Source organism: Balaenoptera borealis (assembly GCF_965194805.1).
Source record: "Balaenoptera borealis genome assembly, chromosome: 3".
In the NCBI taxonomy this organism is placed as follows: domain Eukaryota; kingdom Metazoa; phylum Chordata; class Mammalia; order Artiodactyla; family Balaenopteridae; genus Balaenoptera; species Balaenoptera borealis.
Genome location: NC_138866.1, coordinates 149480857 through 149502485, shown reverse-complemented (window position 1 = coordinate 149502485; position 21629 = coordinate 149480857). Strand labels below are relative to the sequence as shown.

The window sequence follows — 21629 nt, the reverse complement described above, 5'->3', positions numbered from 1 at the left end:
CACTGGGGCTTACCCACCCACCAGCCAGTTGATACCAGCCCCGGGACCCCCAGGACCCTCAGCCAGCCATGCCAGGACCTGGTCCCACATACCGGCAGGCCAGCAGCATCCGCATGAGGCAGGGCCTGGAAGCCAACCAGGCCAGGGGACAGTCCCACCTACAAGTGCACCCACAGTAGTCAGCCCTGTCTCAACAGAAGGGCCCACTCAGTCCACATAGAAGGCACTGCTAGAGCATATAGCTTTGGTGACCAGAAGGGAGTGTGCTACTGAGCCCCATAGGACATCTCCTACATAAGGCCATTTCTCTGGATCAGGAAAAATAACCAACCTACCTAATACGTAGAAATAAAAATAGTTAAGCAAAATAAGGTGACAGAGGAATATGTTCCAAATGAAGAAACAAGATAAAACTCCAGAAGAAGAACTAAGTGAAGTGAAGATAAGCAATCTACTCAATAAAGAGTTCAAGGTAATGATCATAAAGATGCCCAGTGAAATTGGGAGGAGAATGGATGAACACAGTGAGAAGTTTAACAAAGAGTTGGAAAATATAGAGAAGAACTAAACAAAGCTGAAGAATACAACAACTGAAATAAAAAATATACTAGAAATAATCAACAGATGAAATGATACAAAGGAGTGGATCACCAAACTGGCAGACAGAATAGTGGAAATCACCCAAGCTGAAAAGAAAAAAAAAATTTTTTTTTTCCTGAGGATAGTTTAAGAGACCTCTGAGACAATATCAAGCATACTAACATTCACATTATAAGGGTCCCAAAGGAGAAGAGAGAGAGAAAGGGACAGACAACTTACTTGAAGAGATAATAGCTGAAAAACATCCCTAACCTGGGAAAGGAAACAGACATCCAGGTCCAGGAATCACAAAGAGTCCCAAACAAGATGAACCCAAAGAGATCCACAGCAAGACACATTATAATTAAAATGGAAAAAATTAAAGACAGAGAGAATCTTAAAAGCAGCAAGGAAAAGCAACAAGTTACATAAAAGGGAACTCCCATAACACTTGTCAGCTACTTTTCAGCAGAAACTTTGCAAGCCAGAAGGGAGTGGCATAATATATTTAAAGTGATGAAAGGAAAAAACCTAAAACCAAGAATACTCTACCTGGCAAGGCTATCACTCAGATTTGAAGGAGATATAGAGAGTTTTACAGACAAGTAAAAATAAAAGAGTTCAGCATCACTAAACTGGCTTTACAAGAAATGTTAAAGGGACTTCTCTAAGCAGAAAAGAAAAGGCCACAACTAGAAATATGAAAATTATGAAAGGAAATATGTCAATGGTAAAGGCAAATATACAATAAAGGTAGTAGATCAGCCACTTAAAAAGATAGAAGGTTAAAAGACAAAAGTAGTAAAATCATCTATATCCACAATAAGTAGGTAAAAGATGAACAAAAAGATGTAAATGTGAAGTCATAAACATTAAATGTGGGGCGAGGGGGAGTAAAAATGCAGGGTTGTTAGAACACATTCAAACTTAAGAGATCACCAACTTAAAATAATCATGTATATACATATATATATATGTTGTTACATATAAACCTTGGGGTAACCACAAACCAAAAATCTGTAATAAAAACACAAAAAAGAGAAAGGAATCCAGACATAACAATAGAACAGTTATCAAATGATAAGGGAAAAAAGCAAACGAAGAAGAAAGGAATGCAAAAGAACCACAAAAAAACCCAGAAAACCATTAACAAAATGGCAGTAAGTACATACCTAATCAATGATTTCTTTAAATGTAAATGGACTAAATGCTCCAATCAAAAGATATAGAGTGGCTGAATGGATATAAAAATATAACCCATATATATATTGCCTACAAGACACTCACTTCAGATCTAGAGACACACACAGCCTGAAAGTGAAGTGATGGAAAAAGTTACTCCATGCAAATGGAAATAAAAAAGAAAGCTGAGGAAGAAATACTTGGACCAAAGTAGACTTTAAAACAAAGACTGTAACATGAGATAAAGAAGGACTTTACAGAATGATAAAGGAATCAATTCAACAAGAAGATATAACACTTGTGTGTGTGTGTGTGTGTGTGTGTGTGTATCCCCAACATAGAAACAACTAAATACATAAAGCAAATATTAACAAACAAAAAGGGAGAAATTGATAGTAACACAATAATGGTAGGGGACTTTAACAACCCACTTACATCAATGGACAGATCATCCAGACAGAAAGTCAATAAGGAAACACTGCTCTTAAATGACACATTAGACTAAATGAACTTAAATATATATAGAACATTCTATCCAAATACAGCATAATACACACTCTTTTCAAGTGCACATGAAATATTCTCCAGGACAGATCACATGCTAGGCCACAAAACAAGTCTTAATGAATTTAAGAAGACTGAAATCATACCAAGCATTTTTTCCAACCACTATGCAATAAGACTAAATCAACTATGAGGAAAAAACTGCAAAAACACAAGACATGGAGGCTAAACAATAGGCTACTAAACAACCAAAGGGTCACTGAAGAAATCAAAGAGAAAATGAAAAAACTACTTGGAGACCAATGAAAATGGAAACAAAATGATTCAAAATCTGTGGGATGCAGCAAAAGCAGTTCTAAGAGGGAAGTTTATAGTGATAAAATCCCACCTAAGGAAACAGGAAAAATCTCAAATAAACAACCTAACCTTGCACCTAAAGGAACTAGAAAAAGAACAAGCAAAATCCAAAGCTAGTAGAAGGAAAGAAATAATAAAGATTAGAGCAAAAATAAATGAAATAGAGGCTAATAAAATAGAAAAGATCAATGAAACTATGAGCTGGTTCTTTGAAAATATAAACAAAGTTAATAAACCTTTGGCCAGACTCATCAAGAATAAAAGAGAGAGGGCACAAATAAAATAATAAATGAAAAAGGAGAAATTACAACTAACACTGTATAACTACAAAGGATTATTAGAGATTACTACAAACAATTATATGCTAATAAAATGAACAGTCTAGAAGAAATGGAAAAACACAGACTCTCCCAGACAGAATCAGGAAGAAATAAAAAATACAAACAGACCAATCACCAGTAATCAAATTAATCAGTAATTTTAAAAACTCCCAACAACCAAAAGTTCAGGACCAAAATGCTTCACAGATGAATTCCACCAAGCATTTAAAGAAGAATTAACACCTAACCTTCTCAAACTATTCCAAAAAATGGAAGAGGAGGAACACTGCCAAACTCATTCTACAAGGTCACCATCACCCTGATACTTAAACCATAAAAAGACACTACAAAAGAAAGAAAATAACAGGCCAGTATACCTGATGAACATGGATGCAAAAATCCTCAACAAAATATTAGCAAACCAAATTCGACAATACACTAGAAGGATCATACACCATGATCAAGTGGGATTTATCCCAATGGTGCAAAAACGGTTCAATATCCACAAATCAACCAATGTGATATACCACATTATCAAACTGAAGAATAAAAATCATATGATCATCTCAATAAGGATTGAAAAAGCTCTTGACAGAATTCAACATCCATTTATGATAAAAATTCCCAACAAAATTTGTATAGAGGGAATGTACCTCAACATAATAAAGGCCACATATGACAAGCCCACAGCTAACATCACACTCAACAGTAAAAAGATGAAAGCATTTCCTCTAACATCAGGAAAAAGACGAGGATGCCTATTCTTGTCACTGTTATTCAACATATTATTGGAAGTCTTAGCAATTGCAGTCAGACAAATAAAAGAAATAAAAGGAATCCAAATTGGAAAGGAAGAAGTAAAACTGTCACTGTTTGCAAGTGACATATACTGGATATAGAAAATTGCCACCAAAAAGCTATAACAATGAATGAATTCAGTAAAGTTGCAGGATAAAAAATTAATATACAGAAATCTGTTGTGTTTCTATACACCATCAAAGAGCTATCAGAAAGAGAAATTAAGAAAACAACCCCATTTATAATTGCATCAAAAAGAATAAAATACTAGGAGTCAATCTAACCAAGGAGGTAAAAGACTTGTACTCAGAAAACTATAAGACGTTGATGAAAAAAATTAAAGATGACACAAACAAATGGAAAAAATATACTGTGCTTATGGATTGGAAGAATTAATATTATTAAAATATTACTCAAGACAATCTATAGATTCAACGTAAAAATACCCTATCAAAGTATCAATGGCATTTTTCACAGAACTAGAACAAACAATTCTAAAATAGGTATAGAAACACAAAAGACCCTGAATAGCCTAAACAATCTGCAGAAATAAGAACAAACCTGGAGGTATCACAATCCCTGATTTCAAACTATACTACAAGGCTACAATCATCAAAACAGTATGGCACTGGCACATAAGCAGACACATAGATCAAGGGAACAGAATAGAGCCCAGAAATAAACCCACACTTATATGGTCAATTAATCTACTACAAAGGAGTCAAGAATATACAAAGGGAAAAGACTGCCTCTTCAATAAAACACTAATTCAAAAAAATATATAAACTCCTATGTTCACTGCAGCAGTATTTCCAATATCCAATATATGGAAACAACCGAAGTGTTCATCAATAGATGAATGGATAAAGAAGATGTGGTATATATATATATATATATATATATACATACACATACACACACACACACACACACACACAAGAATATTACTCAGCCATAAGAAAGAATGAAATCTCGCCATTTTCAACACCATGGATGGGCCTTAAGGGTATTGTGCTAAGTGAAATAAGCCACACAGAGAAAGTCAAATACCATCTGATTTCAGTTAAATGTGGAATCTAAAAAATGAAACAAATGGACAAACGTAACAAAACAGAAACAGACTCATACATACAGAGAACAAATGAGTGGTTGTCAGAAGGGAGAGGAATGAGGGCATGATGAAATAGGTGATGGAGATTAAGAGGTACAAACTTCCAGTTACAAAATAAATGAGTCTCAAGGATAAAATGTACAACATGAGGAACATAGTCAAGAAGATTGTAATACTTTGTATGGTAACAGATGGTAACTAGACTTATCATGGTGATCATTTTGTAAAACTTAGACATATCAAATCACTATGTTGTACACCTGGTACATGGTGTTGTAAGTCATTTATACTTCAATTTAAAAAAAAATCACCATCATGCCAAGAACCATGAAGCTCTCAAACTGAGTGAGAAAAGACAATCAACAGATGTTAACATCAAGATTACAGAACTATTAAAATCATCTGATAAAGATTTTAAAGGAGCCAAGAGGCAATTATAAACATGCTCAAAACTAATGAAAAAAATAGAAAGTCTCAGCAAAGAAAGAGAAGGTAAAAGAACTAAATAGAAATGAAAGAACTGAAAAATACAATAACCAAAATGAAAAAATTCAACCTGCAACTCAACCACAGAATTCAGGAGAGAGACAAAAGAATCAGTGAACTGGAAAGAATAACAACAGAAATTACGCCATCTTAACAACAGAGAGAAAATAAACTGGGAAAAAAAAAAAAAAACAGAGCTCAGGAACATGTGGGACTATAACAAAATATCTAACATTCACATCATCAGAGTCCCAAAAGGTGAGAAGAAAGAGGGCAGGGATGAAAAGGCACTAGAAAAAACAATGACTGAAAACTTCCCCAGTTTGGCAAAACACATAAACCTACAGATTCAAGAAGCTAAATGAACCCCAAACAGCATAAGGCAAAAGAAGACCAAGACACCAAGACACATCATAGTCAAACTTCTAAAAACTAAAGACAAAGAAAGAATCTTGAAAGCACTGAGAGAGAAACAGCATCTAACCTATAAAAGAAAAACAATTCAAATGACAGCAGACTTTTCATCAGAAATTATGGAGTGACATAATATTCAAGTACTGAAAGAAAGTAATTGTCAACCCAGAATCCTATATTCAGAAATGAAGGTGAAATCAAGACATTCTCAGGTGAAGGAAAACTAAGAAAATTTGTCACCAGCAGACTTATCCTAAAAGAAGGGCTAAAGGAGGCTCTCTAAGCAAAAAGGAATGATAAAAGAAGAAACCTTGAAACATCGGAAAGGAAGAAAGAACACAGTAAGCAAAAATATGGGTGAACAGAATAGATTCCTCCTCTTTGAGTTTTCTAAATTATGTTTGATGGTTAAAGCTCAAATTATAACACTGTATGACATGTTTCTAAATGTGTATAGAGGAAATATTTAACCCTGTTATATTATAAAAGGGGGAAGATAATGGAACCTAAAGAAAACTAACTTTTCTACACTTCCCTGGAACTGGTAAAATGATGGCACCAGTAGACTGCAGTAAGTTACATATATAGAATGTAATACCTAGAGCAGCAACCGACAATGCTATTCAAAGAGATACAGGTATCCCCCTACTTTTCAAAAGTTTGCTTTATGCCACTTTGCTTTTACAGAAGACCTACATTACTACCTGTTTTCACTAATTAAAAGAAATCTGAAGAGGATTTTTACTTTTACAAAAAAAGGAGAAATGCAAAAAAAGTGTTCAGCATTTGTTTTGCAGCAAGCTGTTATAGAGGCAGCACACACCCAGAGCAGCAAGAGTGGCACCACTAAGCTCAATCCCTGGGAACTATACTCAGCATCTCAATATCAAGCTGAGCTTTGAACTGTATCTGTCAGCATATGTAGTTTATCTCAATTTATTTTATGCATCTCTTAGCAACGTGTGTGCTAAGGTAATTGTGTCTCTACTTTACTCCATTTCGGCTTATGAAAGGTTTCATAGGAACACTCTACTTTGGATAGTGAGAGAAACCTGTACACTCAAAAATGTTATACATAAATCAAAATAGAATTCTAAAAAAATTCAAGTAACACACAAGAAGGCAAAGAAAAAAAGACAAGAAACAAAAAAACAAACGAACAAAAAGAGGTAGCCTTTAGCCCTAACATATAATTATGTTAAATGTAAATGGTCTAAAAACACAATTAAAAGACATATTAGTGGAGTGAATTACCATGACCCAACTATATGCTGTCCACAAGAAACTCACCTCAAGTAAAGCAATATATGCAGGTTAAAAGTAAAAGAATGAAAAAATACATATCATGCAAACATTAACCAAAAGAAAGCAGGATTAGCTATATTAATATCAGATAAAGTAGACTTCAGGGCACATAAAATTAGCAGAGACAGAGAGGGACATTAAATAATGATAATGAATTTAAAAGGGTAAATCTACCAAGTAGACATAGAAACCCTAAATGTGTATTTACCAAACACTTGAACTGCAAATTATGCAATACGAAAACTGACAGCAATGAAAGAACATATAGACAATAGATATAATTATAGATAATTATATTTGGAGACTTCTCTCAACAATTAAAAGAACTAGACAGAAAACCAATAAGGATATTGAATTCAACAACACTACCAACCAATAGGATTTAATCAATATTTACAGAATACTCCACCCAACAGCATATACACACTATTTTCATGTGCCTTCAGAACATATAACAAAATAGACCACATTTTGAGCCATAAAATAAAACTCACAAAATTTTTAAAAGTCAAAATCATATAGAATGTATTCTCTAATGACATTGGGATCAACCTAGAAATCAAAAACAGGGTTAAACAGGAAAAATTACAAACACTGTAAATAATCGTGGATCGAAGAAAAGTCTCAAGGGAAGTCAAAATGTACACTGAATGAATGAAAATTAAAATACAACATATCAAAATTAGTGAAACACAACTAAAGCAGTGTTGAGAGGAAAATATATAGCACTCACTGCATACATTAGAAAAGAGAAAAGGTTTCCAATCAATAGTCTGCTTCCTTCAAGAACCTATAAAAAGAACAAAATAAACCCAAGCAAGTAAAAGGAAGGAAATAAAAAATAAGAGCAGAAATCAATGAAATTGAAAATGGCAAAACATTGGGGAAAATGAAATAATGACCTGGTTCTTTGAAAAGATCAATATAACTGACAAACCTCTAGCAAGACTGACAAAGAAAAAGGGAGAAGGCATGAAATTACCAATATCAAAAGTAGGGCTTCCCTGGTGGGGCAGTGGTTGAGAGTCTGCCTGCCAATGCAGGGGACACGGGTTCGAGCCCTGGTCTGGGAAGATCCCACATGCCGCGGAGCAACTGGGCCCATGAGCCACAATTACTGAGCCTGCGTGTCTGGAGCCTGTGCTCCGCAACAAGAGAGGCTGCGATAGTGAGAGGCCCGCACACTGCGATGAAGAGTGGCCCCCGCTTGCCACAACTAGAGAAAGCCCTCACACAGAAACGAGGACCCAACACAGCCATAAATAAATAAATAAAATAAATTTAAAAAAAAAAGTCAAAGAGACCCTATACACATGTAATAAGGGAACTGATGATAATGATTAATAGGGGAATACTATGAATAACTCTCCACACATAAGTCTGATAACCTAAATGAAATGGACCAATTCCTTAAAAAACACAAACTAACAAAACTCCCAAATGAGAAATCTCCAAGCCCAGATGTTTTCACTGGAAAATTCTACTAAATGTCTAAAAGAGAATTAACATCAATTTTACATAATCTCTTCCAGAAAACAGAAGAGTAAGCACTTTCCAATTCATTTTATTAAAGTAGTATTACCTGATACTAAAACTAGACAAACACAGTACAAAAAATAAAGACCAATATCCCAAAAATATAGAAACAAAAATCCATGGCAAAACATTAGCAAATAGAATTAATTCATCAATATATAAGAAGAAATATACACCATGATCAAGTGGGTTTTATTCTAAGGACACCCAACTGGTTCAATTTTCAAAAATCAATTAATGTAATCCACCATATTAACAGGCTAAAGAAGAAAAAAAATCACATAATCATATAAACTGACGTAGAAAAAGCCTTTGACAAAATTCAACACCTATTCATGATTTAAAAAACACTCAGAAATAATAGAATTAGAGAAGAACTTCCTCAACGTGTTAAAAAGCATCCACGAAAGATTTACAGCTAACATTACTCTTAATAGTGAAAGACTGAAAGCCTTTCCGTAAGGGTGGGGAACAAGGCAAGGATTCCACTGTCAATGCTCATTCAAAATAATGCCGGAAGTTCTAGCCAGTGAAATAAGGCCAAAAAAAAAGTAAATAAACGGCATATAAAATGGAAAGAAGGAACTAAAACTGTCCCTATTTACAGATGACATGATTGTTTACCAAAAAATTTCCAAGGAATATACCAAAAACCAAACCAAAACAAACAATCCCCCCACACAGAAAATCCCTCCCAGAACTAATAAATGAATTCAGCAAGGTCACAAGTGTAAATTTAATGAAGCATGTATAGGACTTCTACGCTAAAGACTCAACATAGAAGTCATGTCAATGCTCTCTAAACTGATACACAGTTTTAGTGCAATTCCTATAAAAATTCCAGAAATATTTTTTGTAGGTACAGATACGATTATTCTAAAATTTATATGGAAAGACAGAGGAACTAGAATAGCTAAAACAATTTTGAGAAAGAAGAATAATGTGGAAAGAATCAGTCTGATTTCAAGACATCATGTAGTGACAGTCAAGACTGGGTGCTATTAGCCAAGGGATAGATCAGTGGAATAGGATAGAGAAGGCATGAATAGATCCACACAAGTATGCCCAACTGATTTTGTCAAAGGTTCAAAAGCAATTCAATGGAGGAGGGATAACCTTTTCAACAAATGGTGCTGGGGTAAAAGAACACTCATAAACCAAAAAAAAAAAAAAAAAAAAATGACCTTCAACCTAAGTCATACCCTATAAAAAATTAACTCAAAATGGACAACAGGCTTAAATGTAAAACACAAAACTATAGAACTTTTAGAAAAAAACATAGGAGAAAATCTTCAAGATCTTGGACTAGGCAGAGTTCTTAGATACCATAAACATGATCCATAAAAGGAGAAATTCTTAAACTGCATTTCATCAAAATTTTAAAGTTTTGCTCTGTGAAAGAAGGTGAAAAGACAATCTACAGACTGGGAGAAAATATTTGCAAACCATACATCCAACAAAGGAGTAGACTCTAGGATATTATAAAGAATTCTCACAAGTCAACAGTTAAAAAAAAATTCCAATTTAAAAATGGGCTAAAGATATGAACAGACATTTCACCTAAGAGGAGATACAGAAAGCAAATAAGTACATGAAAAGTTGTTAAACCATTAGCAATTAGTGAAATGCAAAGTAAAACACGACGTAACTCCATACATCTAATAGAATGGCTAGAATAAAAAATAGTGACAATAAATCCTAGAGAGGATGTGAAAAATTTGGAACCCTCATACATTACTGGTAGGAATAGAAAATGATAGTCACTCTAGAAAAGAGTGAAAGTTTCCTAAAATACTAAACACGTAACTACCATGTGATCCAACAACTGCACTCCTAAGCATTCAACCCAGAGAAATGCAAAGTTATGTTCACATAAAAACCTGTACATAAATATTTATAGCAGCTTTATTCCTAATAGCCAAACTGGAAACAATCCTGATGTCCTTGAACAGGTAAATGGTTAAACAAACTGATATCTGTAATAAAAAGGAGAAAACTACTGGACTTCCCTGGTGGCACAGTGGTTAAGAATCCACCTGCCAATGCAGGGGACACAGGTTCGAGCCCTGGTCTGGGAAGATCCCACAAGTTGCGGAGCAACTAAGCCCGTGTGCCACAACTACTGAGCCTGAGCTCTAGAGCCCGCGAGCCACAACTACTGAGCCCGCACGCCACAACTACTGAAGCCCTCGCGCCTAGAGCCCGTGCTCCGCAACAAGAGAAGCCACCGCAATGAGAAGCCTGTGCACCGCAACAAAGAGTAGCTCCCGCTCACCACAACTAGAGAAAGCCCACACGCAGCAATGACGACCCAACACAGCCAAAAATAAAAAATAATAAATAAATAAATAAATTTATTTTTTTAAAAAAAGGAGCAAGCTATTGATACCTACAACAACCTGGATGAACCTCTACAGTATTACGCTGAGATAAAAAATCCAAGCCAAAAGGTTACAGACTATATGGTTCCATTTATATAACACTTAAGAAATGACAAAATTATAGAAAGGAAAACAAATTAGTGGTTGTCAGGCATTAAAGAGGGGGTGGGGGCAGAAGAGGAGTGGGCAAGGCCATAAAAGGGCAACATTCATGATCCTTCTGGTGATGAATCTGTTCTGTATTGTGTAAATAAATGAGCTCAGCAAGGTCACAGGTGTAAATTTAACAAAGCATGTACAGGACATGTATGCTAAAAACTACAAAATCCTGATGAAATAAATCAAAGAGCAAAATACATGGAGAGATATACCATATCCATGCATTAGATAATGTAACTGTAAATATCCTGGTTGTGATAATGTACTATAGTTTTGCAAGATGGAAAAATCTGGGCAAAGGGCATAAGGTATCTGCATTCTTCCTCACAATTGCATGTGAATCTGCAACTATCTCAAAATAAAAAAGTTTAATTTAAAAATGCATGGGATTATAAAGGAAACCAATTGTACTGAACTCAGTCACCAAAATACCAAAATATTTATCATACAGTTTTTTAAAAGTTAAGCAGTGTGATAGAGAGGGCATATGCCTATTTGAATTGAGTGGTCAGGGAAGACTTCTCTGGCAAAGTGGCCTGTAATCTGTGCTATGATCTAAATGACAATAAGGAAACACTTTGCAAAGATCTAGAGGAAAGGCATGCAAGGCTGAGGAAACAGCTCTGGCAAAGGCCCAAAGAAAAGAAGACCTTAGCACATCAAAGGAACAAAGAGAGGCCAGTGTGGCTGAACAGCCGCAGGAGAGGGAAGGGAGAGGCCAAGTTATGTGAGGCTTCACAGGCCAGAGGAGGAAGTTGGGGTTTTATTCTAAAAGCAACTGGAAGCCACTGAAGCACTGAAGACTTGTAAGCTGTCTACATTACATTAACAGAATGACATAGTCTGAGATAAATTTTTAGAAGAGCATTCAGGTCACTGTGGGTAAATGGATTGTACCTGGTAGGAAGAAAGGTCTGGAAATTGGTGCGGAGGCTCTGGCAACCATGTGGGCAAGAGGTGATAGTCAGAACAAGGATAGTAGTAGCAGAGCCAGAAAGAGGTAAAGTGAATGAGGGATGCATTTTTAAAGTAGAACCAAGAGGAAGTACTTTCTGATGAATTAGGGATAAGAGAAAGAAAAAAATCAAAGATGAATCTTGTTTTTGTCTTATTTTACTTGAGCAGTTGAGCAATTGACTGAAATAGAAACCACCAGCAGAAAAACATGTTGGGGTGGTGAAAATTAAGAGTTCAGGTTTGGACATCTTAAATTTGACAACCTTTTAAATATCCAAGAGGTGAGGTGATGTAGGCAGTTAGACTTATGAGTTTGTTATGGGTCTGTGTTCAGGAGGAGTGTCTGGGCTAGAAATATAATTTAGAGAGCAATCAACGTATAGATCATGTATAAATCCATGAGGCTGGACAAAACACCTTGAAAAGGGGGAGTTACTCCAATTCAGAGCCCTGAGGCACTCCAGGACTTAGTTTTCAAGGGGACGAGAAGGAGCCATTAAAGGAGATCTGAGGGAACAGCCACTGAAGCCAGAGGAAAACCACACAAGTGTAGAAGGAGTTGTAAGCAGAGAATGGTCCGCTGGGTCAAAGGCTGCTGAGAATCAGACGGGGAAGTGACCATCCAATTTGGCAACTTGGAGGTAGGTCACTCACCACCTAGGTAAGGTGGTCTCAGACAGATGGAGAGGAAAGTCAACTGGACTGGGTTGAGAAGAGAATGGGAAATGAGAAAGTAGAAACGGGGCAACAAAAAACTTTCTCAGTACATTTTGCTGGGAAGGGGAGAGAAGAAATAGGATGGAGGTAAAGTGGGATCTCGGACCAAGCAAGGATATTTTTCCTTTCTTTTTTATCAGATAGGCGATACTGTTTTATCAGATAGGCGATACTGTTAGGGGAACCACTGACTGAAACCGCCCGCCCTGGCCAGGTAACCACTTGCATGAGTTATCTTACAACAGGAGGTCCTGGTAAGGAACATGGAACTAACAAGCCACCACCAACTGGAAGAATTCAGGAAAGGTCAAAAGGAGAGAGGAGACAGCAGTCCATATGTCCTACCAACCTCCCAGAATCCTCCTCGCTGGAATCTATCTTGGCTGAGCGATGCGCTCACCACCAGGAAGGACCCTGAGTCAGAATGATTGGCCAGAGACAACCCGGAAACTAACCCCATCACAATAAAACCCGAGATTGCGAGCCACGTGGCAAAGCAGTCCTCCTGGGTTCTCTTACCCTCTGCTCTCCACCCGGGCGCCCCTTCCCAATAAAGTCTCCAGCTTTGTCAGCACGTGTGTCTCCTCGGACAATTCATTTCTGAGGGTTAGACAAGAGCCCACTCTCGGGCCCTGGAAGGGGTCGCCCTTCCTGCAACAGTACTAGAGAGCATTCCATATGCCGATGGAAATGATCCAGGAAAGAAGAAAATATAGTGCAGAAGAGAGATGCAACAGGAGCAAAATCCCTGAGAAAATGAGAGGAGACGGGGTTCAAAGCAGAGTGCAGAGACCAGCCAGGTGTACCCTGTCCTTGTTACACTGGGAGAAACAGAGGAGCACCCACGCATTAGCTGACAGGTCCCTCCAGACTTCTGAACTGTGGCCCATAAGGAAGAAAGAACACAGACGTGGATGAGGAGATATCACTCAGATATCAGGTTCATGAGTAGGGAGTACCCAAGTCATCCAGCCTGAAATAGCAGCAGCTTCTACCACTGATGGATGATTCAATCATGCAAAGCACTTGGTGACATCAGTGTTTGAGAAAGATTTAGCCAATGCCGGTGGGAAAGACACCATCATCCAATGAATTACAAAGTCAGAAGGAACAACACTGGGCTCAGGAAGGTCACTACTGCTGGTGCTGTGGTAAAAACATGTGGGGATGACCCTGGGAATTGCAAGGGAAGAGCTCATCCGGAAGGCATCTCACAGAAGAACTCGAATAGTTAGAATTGCAACAATGCCTTCCCAATCATCCCCAGCGCTTCCTCCAGCCCCTTCCCCCCAACTCTACACTTTCCCAGGTTTCTAGTGAAAAAGAAAATCTAGCTGTCCACGTTTGGCTGATGTAGACTCTCCAGAATAAATTCACTTATTAATTAGCCAAATAAAGTCGTGTATCAGTTCTGTTTATCGGCAGTTTTATTTTCTGGGTAAAGCAGGCCAATGATAGCGTCCCCCAAATACACGTGATACACCCCCACACACACTTAACGCTGGGAAATATAATTTATAGTCAGTTTGTTAGTAAAGTTGAAAAATGAATCTGAAAAGAATAGTACACACACACACACAAAAAAAATCCCTGCTTTTAAATGCATTTTTAATCAAATTCCAAGTGATAGCCTCAATTACAGTTACTTTAGAGAAGAGGCATCAGTGGTAAGAAATGCTTGGATTACACTGTGTTCTTCAGATATTAAAAAAATTAAAACTAATTTAGTTTGAGCATCTACTCTAGCACCCTGAGTTAAAAATATATGGATAACACAGATTTATGGATTAATTTATCAAGCAGTCTATGTGGAAAGGAGCAAGCATGTTTTAGCTTAATACATTTTCTGATGCATCTAAGTAAAAAAAATTAATCATTATGGATTTTGCAAAGTGCATTTTTCTTTCTCTCTAACGAGAAAGTGAAACAAGAGACATTCACTGCCTCCCTAGAGATTCTCATAATTTGCAAAGAATATCCTTCTCTGAAGCGTTTACCCCTAAAGGGTCAGCCTGTGCATCTAGTCATTATAGGGAGAATGTCTTGGCCCCTTATGACCACTCATCATTTTCCTGATTAATGCATCAAAAGAGAAGGGGGGAAGGTTACAAAAAACACTTTGTTAGGGCCTCCCCATTCCCTACTGTGTTCCTGGGTCACATGAAAGAGCACTGCTACATAAGGGCAAAAAGAAGTAAATTTAACATGAAGCCCACAGGTGTCATCACCATCTTGTGTCATCGCCAGTTGGCTAGTTTGGGGAGAGAAGAATAAGAAGAAAGAATAAAACTAGGCTTTCATGGGATGGGGAATAAGGCTCCTAGAAGTCCATAAAGGGAATAAATCTGGCTATTAGCATAGCGTCCAGGTCAGCACAAGCACAGATGTGGCCTAAGCATCCTGCACCAACAATAAATGCTGTCAAGAAAATTGTGATGAAATAAACATAATTAATACAAATCAATGAGTGGTGACATATCATTATTGTAAGTTATATTTTTATTGGTCAGGCACAATGCTTAACAAGAAACCACAATGCCGTCTCTAAGCTATTTGTATTTATCCCTAATAACTCAAGCTGCATCCCTACCAGTAGAAAAGTAAACCACTTGATTAAGAACCCTTTTCAGGGACTTCCCTCGTGGCATAGTGGTTAAGAATCCACCTGCCAATGCAGGGGACACGGGTTCGAGCCCTGGTCCGGGAAGACCCCACATGCCGCGGAGCAATGAAGCCCGTGCACCACAACTACTGAGCCTGCGCTGTAGAGCCCGTGCGCCACAACTACTGAGCCCGTGTACCACAACTACTGAAGCTCGAGCACCTACAGCCCATGCTCCACAGGAAGAGAAGCCACCGCAATGAGAAGCCCGCGCACTGCAATGAAGAGTAGCCCCCGCTTGCCGCTAGAGAAAGCCCACGTGCAGCAACAAAGACCCAATGCAGCCAAAAATAAATAAACAAATAAATAAATAAAAATTTATTTTAAAAAAATACACCATTAAAAAAAAAAGAACCCTTTTCAAGAGAAAAAAGGTATTTAACTACGATCTTGGGACACTTGGGTTATAATTCCAAATGCTGAAGGAAAGGATTAATTAAATCTCGTTATTAACTCAACTTGTACTCTTCTCATTTTACTTGATTTCCTCCTCTTTCCTGTTAGTCTCCACATGTTGCCAAAATGATGCAGAATCCCTGGGGTTTACAATTCTTCGTTCTCTGTAAAGTAAGGGGATTTTTTTTTCCTGCAGAGATAGGTAAGGTATCAAGAAAGAAGGACAGGTAACCAGGAAGTTATAAGTTATTTTACCTTGCCTATCATTGAGAAAAATCATCTCAATTTGTCATGGTACTGGTACGCTTATTTGTAAAAGGTCCACTTTATAATCTTTGTCTTTCTCTGAAATACTTTAAGTGAATTACTTAACAATTTCAGAACTGGGATATATTATATAGATACATATATAGACAGATATGTATTTTCTTGAGATATAATTTATACCATACAATTCACAACTTAAAGTATACAATTCAATGGTTTTTAGTATATTCACAAAGTTGTGCAATCATCACCACAATCAATTTTAGAACAGACATGGCTTCTAAATCCTCTAATTCATTATACAGAGAGAAAACTGACATCCAGATGGGTTAAGTCACGTTCCCCAGGTCACAGAGCTAGTCAGCGGCAGAGCCAGTCCTGGATCCCTGGGAAGTATTAAGCCATTGACATCATCTGGACTCCCTTTCCCCTGCCTAGGAAAGTTCTTCATGAATTAAAAACTGCTGTTAAAATGTTGTCTGAGAAGAACATCTGGCATTTTTTTTTATTGTGCTCCCTCTTATTATATTAAGCCTGGTCTAATTTCTCCACCAAATCTGTCATATTGCAAGATTTCTTAGAAAGACCCCTAGAACAGATTAAAATGTATCTATTGGGCACTTTGACCACAAAATGAAGCCCAGAGAGAATCTGTGACGTCTTTCTTTTCAGATCAAGTCACAAAAGATTTCAGCTCACGCAAAAAAAGGCTAAATTAGACCCTCCGCTCATTTCTTTTTTAATGGGCTGATTATGGGTAGTTAAACTAAACGACCTCATCACTAGCATATTATTTCACCAATGCCAATAACTTCCTGGGATTTCAACCATTCACTCTGGTTAGTGGTCAGAAACCAATTTCAATCATCCAAGGGCTGTGTCTTGCTCGTCTCTGAGATTTGCTCCCATGAAGTCCATACCCAATAAAAGAATATTTTTTCAAAAGAGGTTAGTTCCTTGCCAGCGCTAAGGAAGCTAGCGTAGCAAGCCTAGCCAGCAAGTACGCTGACACTGCCCTGACCACAGCTGCACTCGCCTCCAGGCTGCCCACCCCTCAGTACTGAGCTCACAGCAGCACTTGCTGACTGTTCCCACCTTTAAATGCGCCCACCTCTCTAGGTTTCCATGACACTCCTCTCTCCTGGGTTGTACTAGTTCTCTCCTTCCTGTGCTCCTCCACCCCAAAAGTTTCACTTATTTAATAAATATTTATTGAGTGGTTACTGTTTATCAAGTCCTGGCCTAAACACTGTCACTAAATGTGGGTGCTCCCTTCAGTCTATGTGCAGCTCACTGTGCATTTTCTCACTTTCATTTGCACTTACATTTTTAAATCTCCATTTAGGCTGGAAATCCCCCCAAACTCTGTAGTTCCAATCTTGGCCTCACCCACTGGCTCCCAGGCCAATGACATCTGAATGTCTCACAAACCTCTCAAAGTGCCCAAACCCCGCAGTGAATCCACCATCGCCCTGGTCACCTAATAGGCCCCTCATCCAGGACTCCTTATCACCCCAATAGTATCACTGTCTGCCCAGTGGCCCCAGCTGGAAACTGGGCACCACCCAGTTTCTTCATGGAAGGGATGCAAGTGAGGAAACAGCACTGAGACTGACAGAAGAGAATCCTCCAATTCCAGCTGCATTTCAGGGACCAATTTGTGGAAGAAGCAGGATGAGACCTCATCAGAAATGTGAATTCTGAATGAAATCTGTAGAACAGATCCAGCAGTGCAGGTGTGGGATAGATTTTACAATGTGAGCTCTGCCATGGCTGGAAGAGACTAAAATCTTAGAATACAAATTTGCTTGCCAACAGACACATACACACACACACACCAATTCCATGCCACCCTTCGGGTTTTCCTGTTTCCTCCGCTTAGAACGCCTATCCTTTCCACCCACACCCCCTACCACAATTCCTCCTCATACTTAATTCACAAATGACGCGACTCTTCCTCCGGGAAGCTCTCCCTGATGCCCCTACTGTATTATCTGGCATCCCCTGTGCGTGGAGGTGTGTCTAACACTATTTGTTTACGTGTCTGTCTCAGTGTCTCCCCACCAGACTGGCGGCTCTTTGCGCCAGGAAGACGGTGGGGAGAGGAAGGACGGCTGTGTAGCGTCCCAGCCCGGCAGCCGGACGCAGTCGGGCGGGGCCCATTTCGAGGCGCGCGGTGGGAGCGCTGCGGGGCGCGCTGCGGGGCCCAGCCGAGCGCCAAGTACACTGCATCCCGGGATCCGCCGACGCCCGCGCGACCGCCCCCAAGCGGCAGGACGTGCCCCGGGGGCTCCCAACCAAAAGGCGGAGGACTTGAGGGAGGCCCGGCCGGCACCGCACTCTCTGTGGTCCACCTCCCGGCGCGGGTTCAGTAGAGGCACCAAGTGGAGCCTCCAGGCCTCGGGACGCCCACTCTCTCTCCTGCGCCCGACACCCCGCGGCCCGCCACCTCTGTGCTCTCCTCCGCAGAACCTCTCAGAATTACAGTGGCTCGGGGTGGAGCTGGGGGCCGGGGGCTGGGAAGGAGGAGGCGCCAAGGAGCGGAGGAGAGAGCAGGCGGCCCCTCACTCCACCCCCGCGCCCGCCTAGGCGGGAAGAAATGGAGCCCTAAGAGAGGCCCCTAAGGGCGCCAGAGCCCCAAAGGCCCCGGAGCCTCGAAGGGCCCGCAGCTCCCTAGTCCCCCTCCCTCTCGCCTCTGTGCCTCCCTACCTGGCTGGCTTTGTGGAACTGTTTCTTCAGCCCCGCCACCGACATCTCGACGGCGCCCGGCCGGGGCTGGATGGTCTCTGGGCTCTGCCGGGCCACGCGGCCGCGACACGCTGGGGAAGCGGGCGCCGGGGCCGGTCCCCGCGCAGCTGGGCTCCGCCGGGCCAGCCTCCCACGGTCACGGCCACAGCCACAGCCGCTGTCACACTCGCACACACGCGCACACGCTGATGGCAACACTGCGTTCCAAAGCCCCTGCGCAGCCCATTGGCCAAGCCGCGGCGGTATGCAAATGAGGCCGCTGGGGCCGCCCACGCTACATTGTTGCGTGGAGACCCGGGGACGACTGGAGCTGCTGGGAAAATGGGCCTGGGAAGCTGGGCGTGGGATGTCCCGGGGTCCGGCGAGCAAAGCCACACAGGGCTGCTTGCTGGGCGTAGGACGGGATGCATCTGGCATTACGATTGCCCTGGATGGGGAGAGAGAGATCACCTTTCTATGCTTTGGGACTTGGTGCGAAACCTGCTTTTGCTCGTAGGCAATATCGCCTCCCTCAGGCGCATTTTCGGTAGGTTTCTGGTTTTTAAAAGGGACGCTCCGAAATACGCCTAAGTGGGGAGAAATAGAACGGGACAGAGGACCTGCAGTAGGAGGAATTAGTCTGTGGGCGGCTGGTCTGTCTCTTCTTAACCCCACTCGGTGCTCTGGGTACAAGCTGGTCCTCTAGGAGCCCAAGAGTTATTGGGTAATTTGTTAAATACCGCGCTCGCCTCCATAGAGCGCTGAGCCCACTGTCAACTGTATTAAGAGCAGCTATCTCCAAGGAGCCTTAAACAGCCTGCTCTGTATCCAGGGGAATTCACCCGAGGACGAACGCAGCTCCCTCGGTAACTCTTACCAGTTGTGTCAGTTACAGAGTGTCCTTTTTCAGAGAGACCAGAGCGCCCATGTGCGCGGAGATCCAGCCAGGGGTCTGGAGCATCCCACTGATCTTCGTGTCAGAGCTGCGCCCAACAGGTCAGCATAAGCGGAATCTGGCCTCCAAAAGTCCTTAGGGCTCCCAAAAGACCTAGAACCCACTCTTAGCAACGCTTAACACTGAAAGATACAACCCTCTTCCTCCTCCAGTCTTCACCTAAAAGAAAGAAGCTCCTCTCTCTGGACCCTCAACAGATCCCATCTGGGATGACCAAGAGCCCCGGTTTACACCTGTTCCCTGGCATCCCCTCCTGGCATCCTGCATTTCTCCAGGATAAAAGTCACACGGGCTCTCCTTGGCCATTAGCTCCCAACTCCCTTATCCCTGACTTCATCCTAGTGAGGACTGGGCTGGTAACTACATCTCCCTGTGCCTCTGTTTCCTCACTTTCCCTTTAGAGGGTGCGAACAGGAGCATTCTTCCTCTGATATGGGAGAAAACAATGAACATAGTGAAGAAGAAAAAGGCGGCCATCCAGAGGGTTAATTAGTATGACTTGCATGAGTGCTGTGGACTTGACTGGCCTACATAAAGCTGACACCAGCCACAGATAGGTAACTAGAAGGTATGAGGGTGGTAACAGCTAGGTCCGAATAGCGTAGCAAGATGACCTGTCCACACTACAGGCTGAACCCCACTCAACAGCAGGCCCTGCCCCAGGGGAACTGCTACTAAGGCAGGGGCGGCTGGGGGCCAGGCCATCTGGAAGGGGCTCACCTGCCTTCTTTGTGTGTCCAAGAGTAGTCTAAGTAGAACAGGTTTAAAGGGACTTCTCCCTAAACCAGTCTGACTCCGTGCCCTTTGGGAAAGGGGGTGAGTTTTTTTTAAACTTTTTGGCCTTTTTTCCTTGGTTGATAGCATATTGCAATTCAGTTAATTTTGGTAATTTATCTTTTCATTTCATCAAGTATAGAACTGTAAGCGTATTCTCATCATTTTTTTAATGTCAGAATCGTTCATGTATGTTTTTCCTTCATAAAAGTATTTGTGATTTTTCTTAATTTTTTCTGTGATAAGACTCAGAGGTTTGCCAATTTTGTTGGTCGTTTAAAACAGTTCTTGGGACTTTCCTGGCGGTTTAGTGGTTAAGACTCCGCCCTTCCACTGCAGGGGGCACGGGTTCCATCCCTGGTCGGGGAACTAAGATCCCGCATGCTGCACAGTGCAGCCAAAATAAATAAATAAATAATAATAAAAAAAATTTTTTTTAAGTTCTTGAGTTTATTCATCATTGCTATAGATTTTTTTTCTCTCATTAATTTCTATCTTTATTATACATTCCTTCCTTCTGTTTTGTTCAGGAGATTGAAGTTATTCACAACAGAAACTGATCCTAAGCTGGAAAAGAATATATTGGAGAAGGATTATCAGGCAGCCCAGAGGTTCAGGGGATGTAGGGAACCAGGTGGGGGGGATGAGCAGGAACTAGGAATCTGAGTGGTCAGATCTCCAGCATGTCCAGGGGCAGCTTGTTGGGATGTGCTGGTTCCACCACATGTTCAGGCTGTGGCTACCAGAATGAAGGCTAAGCTGTTTCTGCTTCTTTCAGGCACTCACTCCAGATTCAAAGTTCCAGGGGGCAGCATCTGATGAGCTAAGTCTAGATGTTATGCCCCGGCTCTAGAGTCTAAGACCCACACCATGGTGGATTTCTCCAATATAGGAAGAAGCTTCAGATGCCAGGTAGCCAAAAGAAGTATCTACAAACAACAGCAACACGAATGCCCACGAATGTTTATCTGGGAACTCCTTAATCCTTTCAGTTGAATGTGTTTTATTTATTTTTATACTTTCTTGTTTTATAATCAACACA

The 21629-nt window shown here is 40.5% G+C and overlaps 1 protein-coding gene across 8 annotated transcripts in view; it reads right to left on the bottom strand.

Moving 5' to 3' along the window:
• LOC309626986 (endophilin-A3) overlaps positions 1 to 21629 on the bottom strand; it is a 651420-nt gene that overhangs the window by 499732 nt on the left and 130059 nt on the right. The window contains exon 1 of one of the 8 annotated variants that reach the window (XM_082388458.1): positions 18841 to 19139. The exons of 6 other annotated variants lie outside the window; for them this stretch is intronic. In XM_082388458.1, the coding sequence (XP_082244584.1) occupies positions 18841 to 18885 (45 nt within the window). In that variant the 5' untranslated portion in view covers positions 18886 to 19139. Of the gene's footprint in view, positions 1 to 18840; positions 19140 to 21629 lie in introns of those variants that run through there. One more of the 8 variants, XM_082388461.1, reaches the window with a different exon arrangement.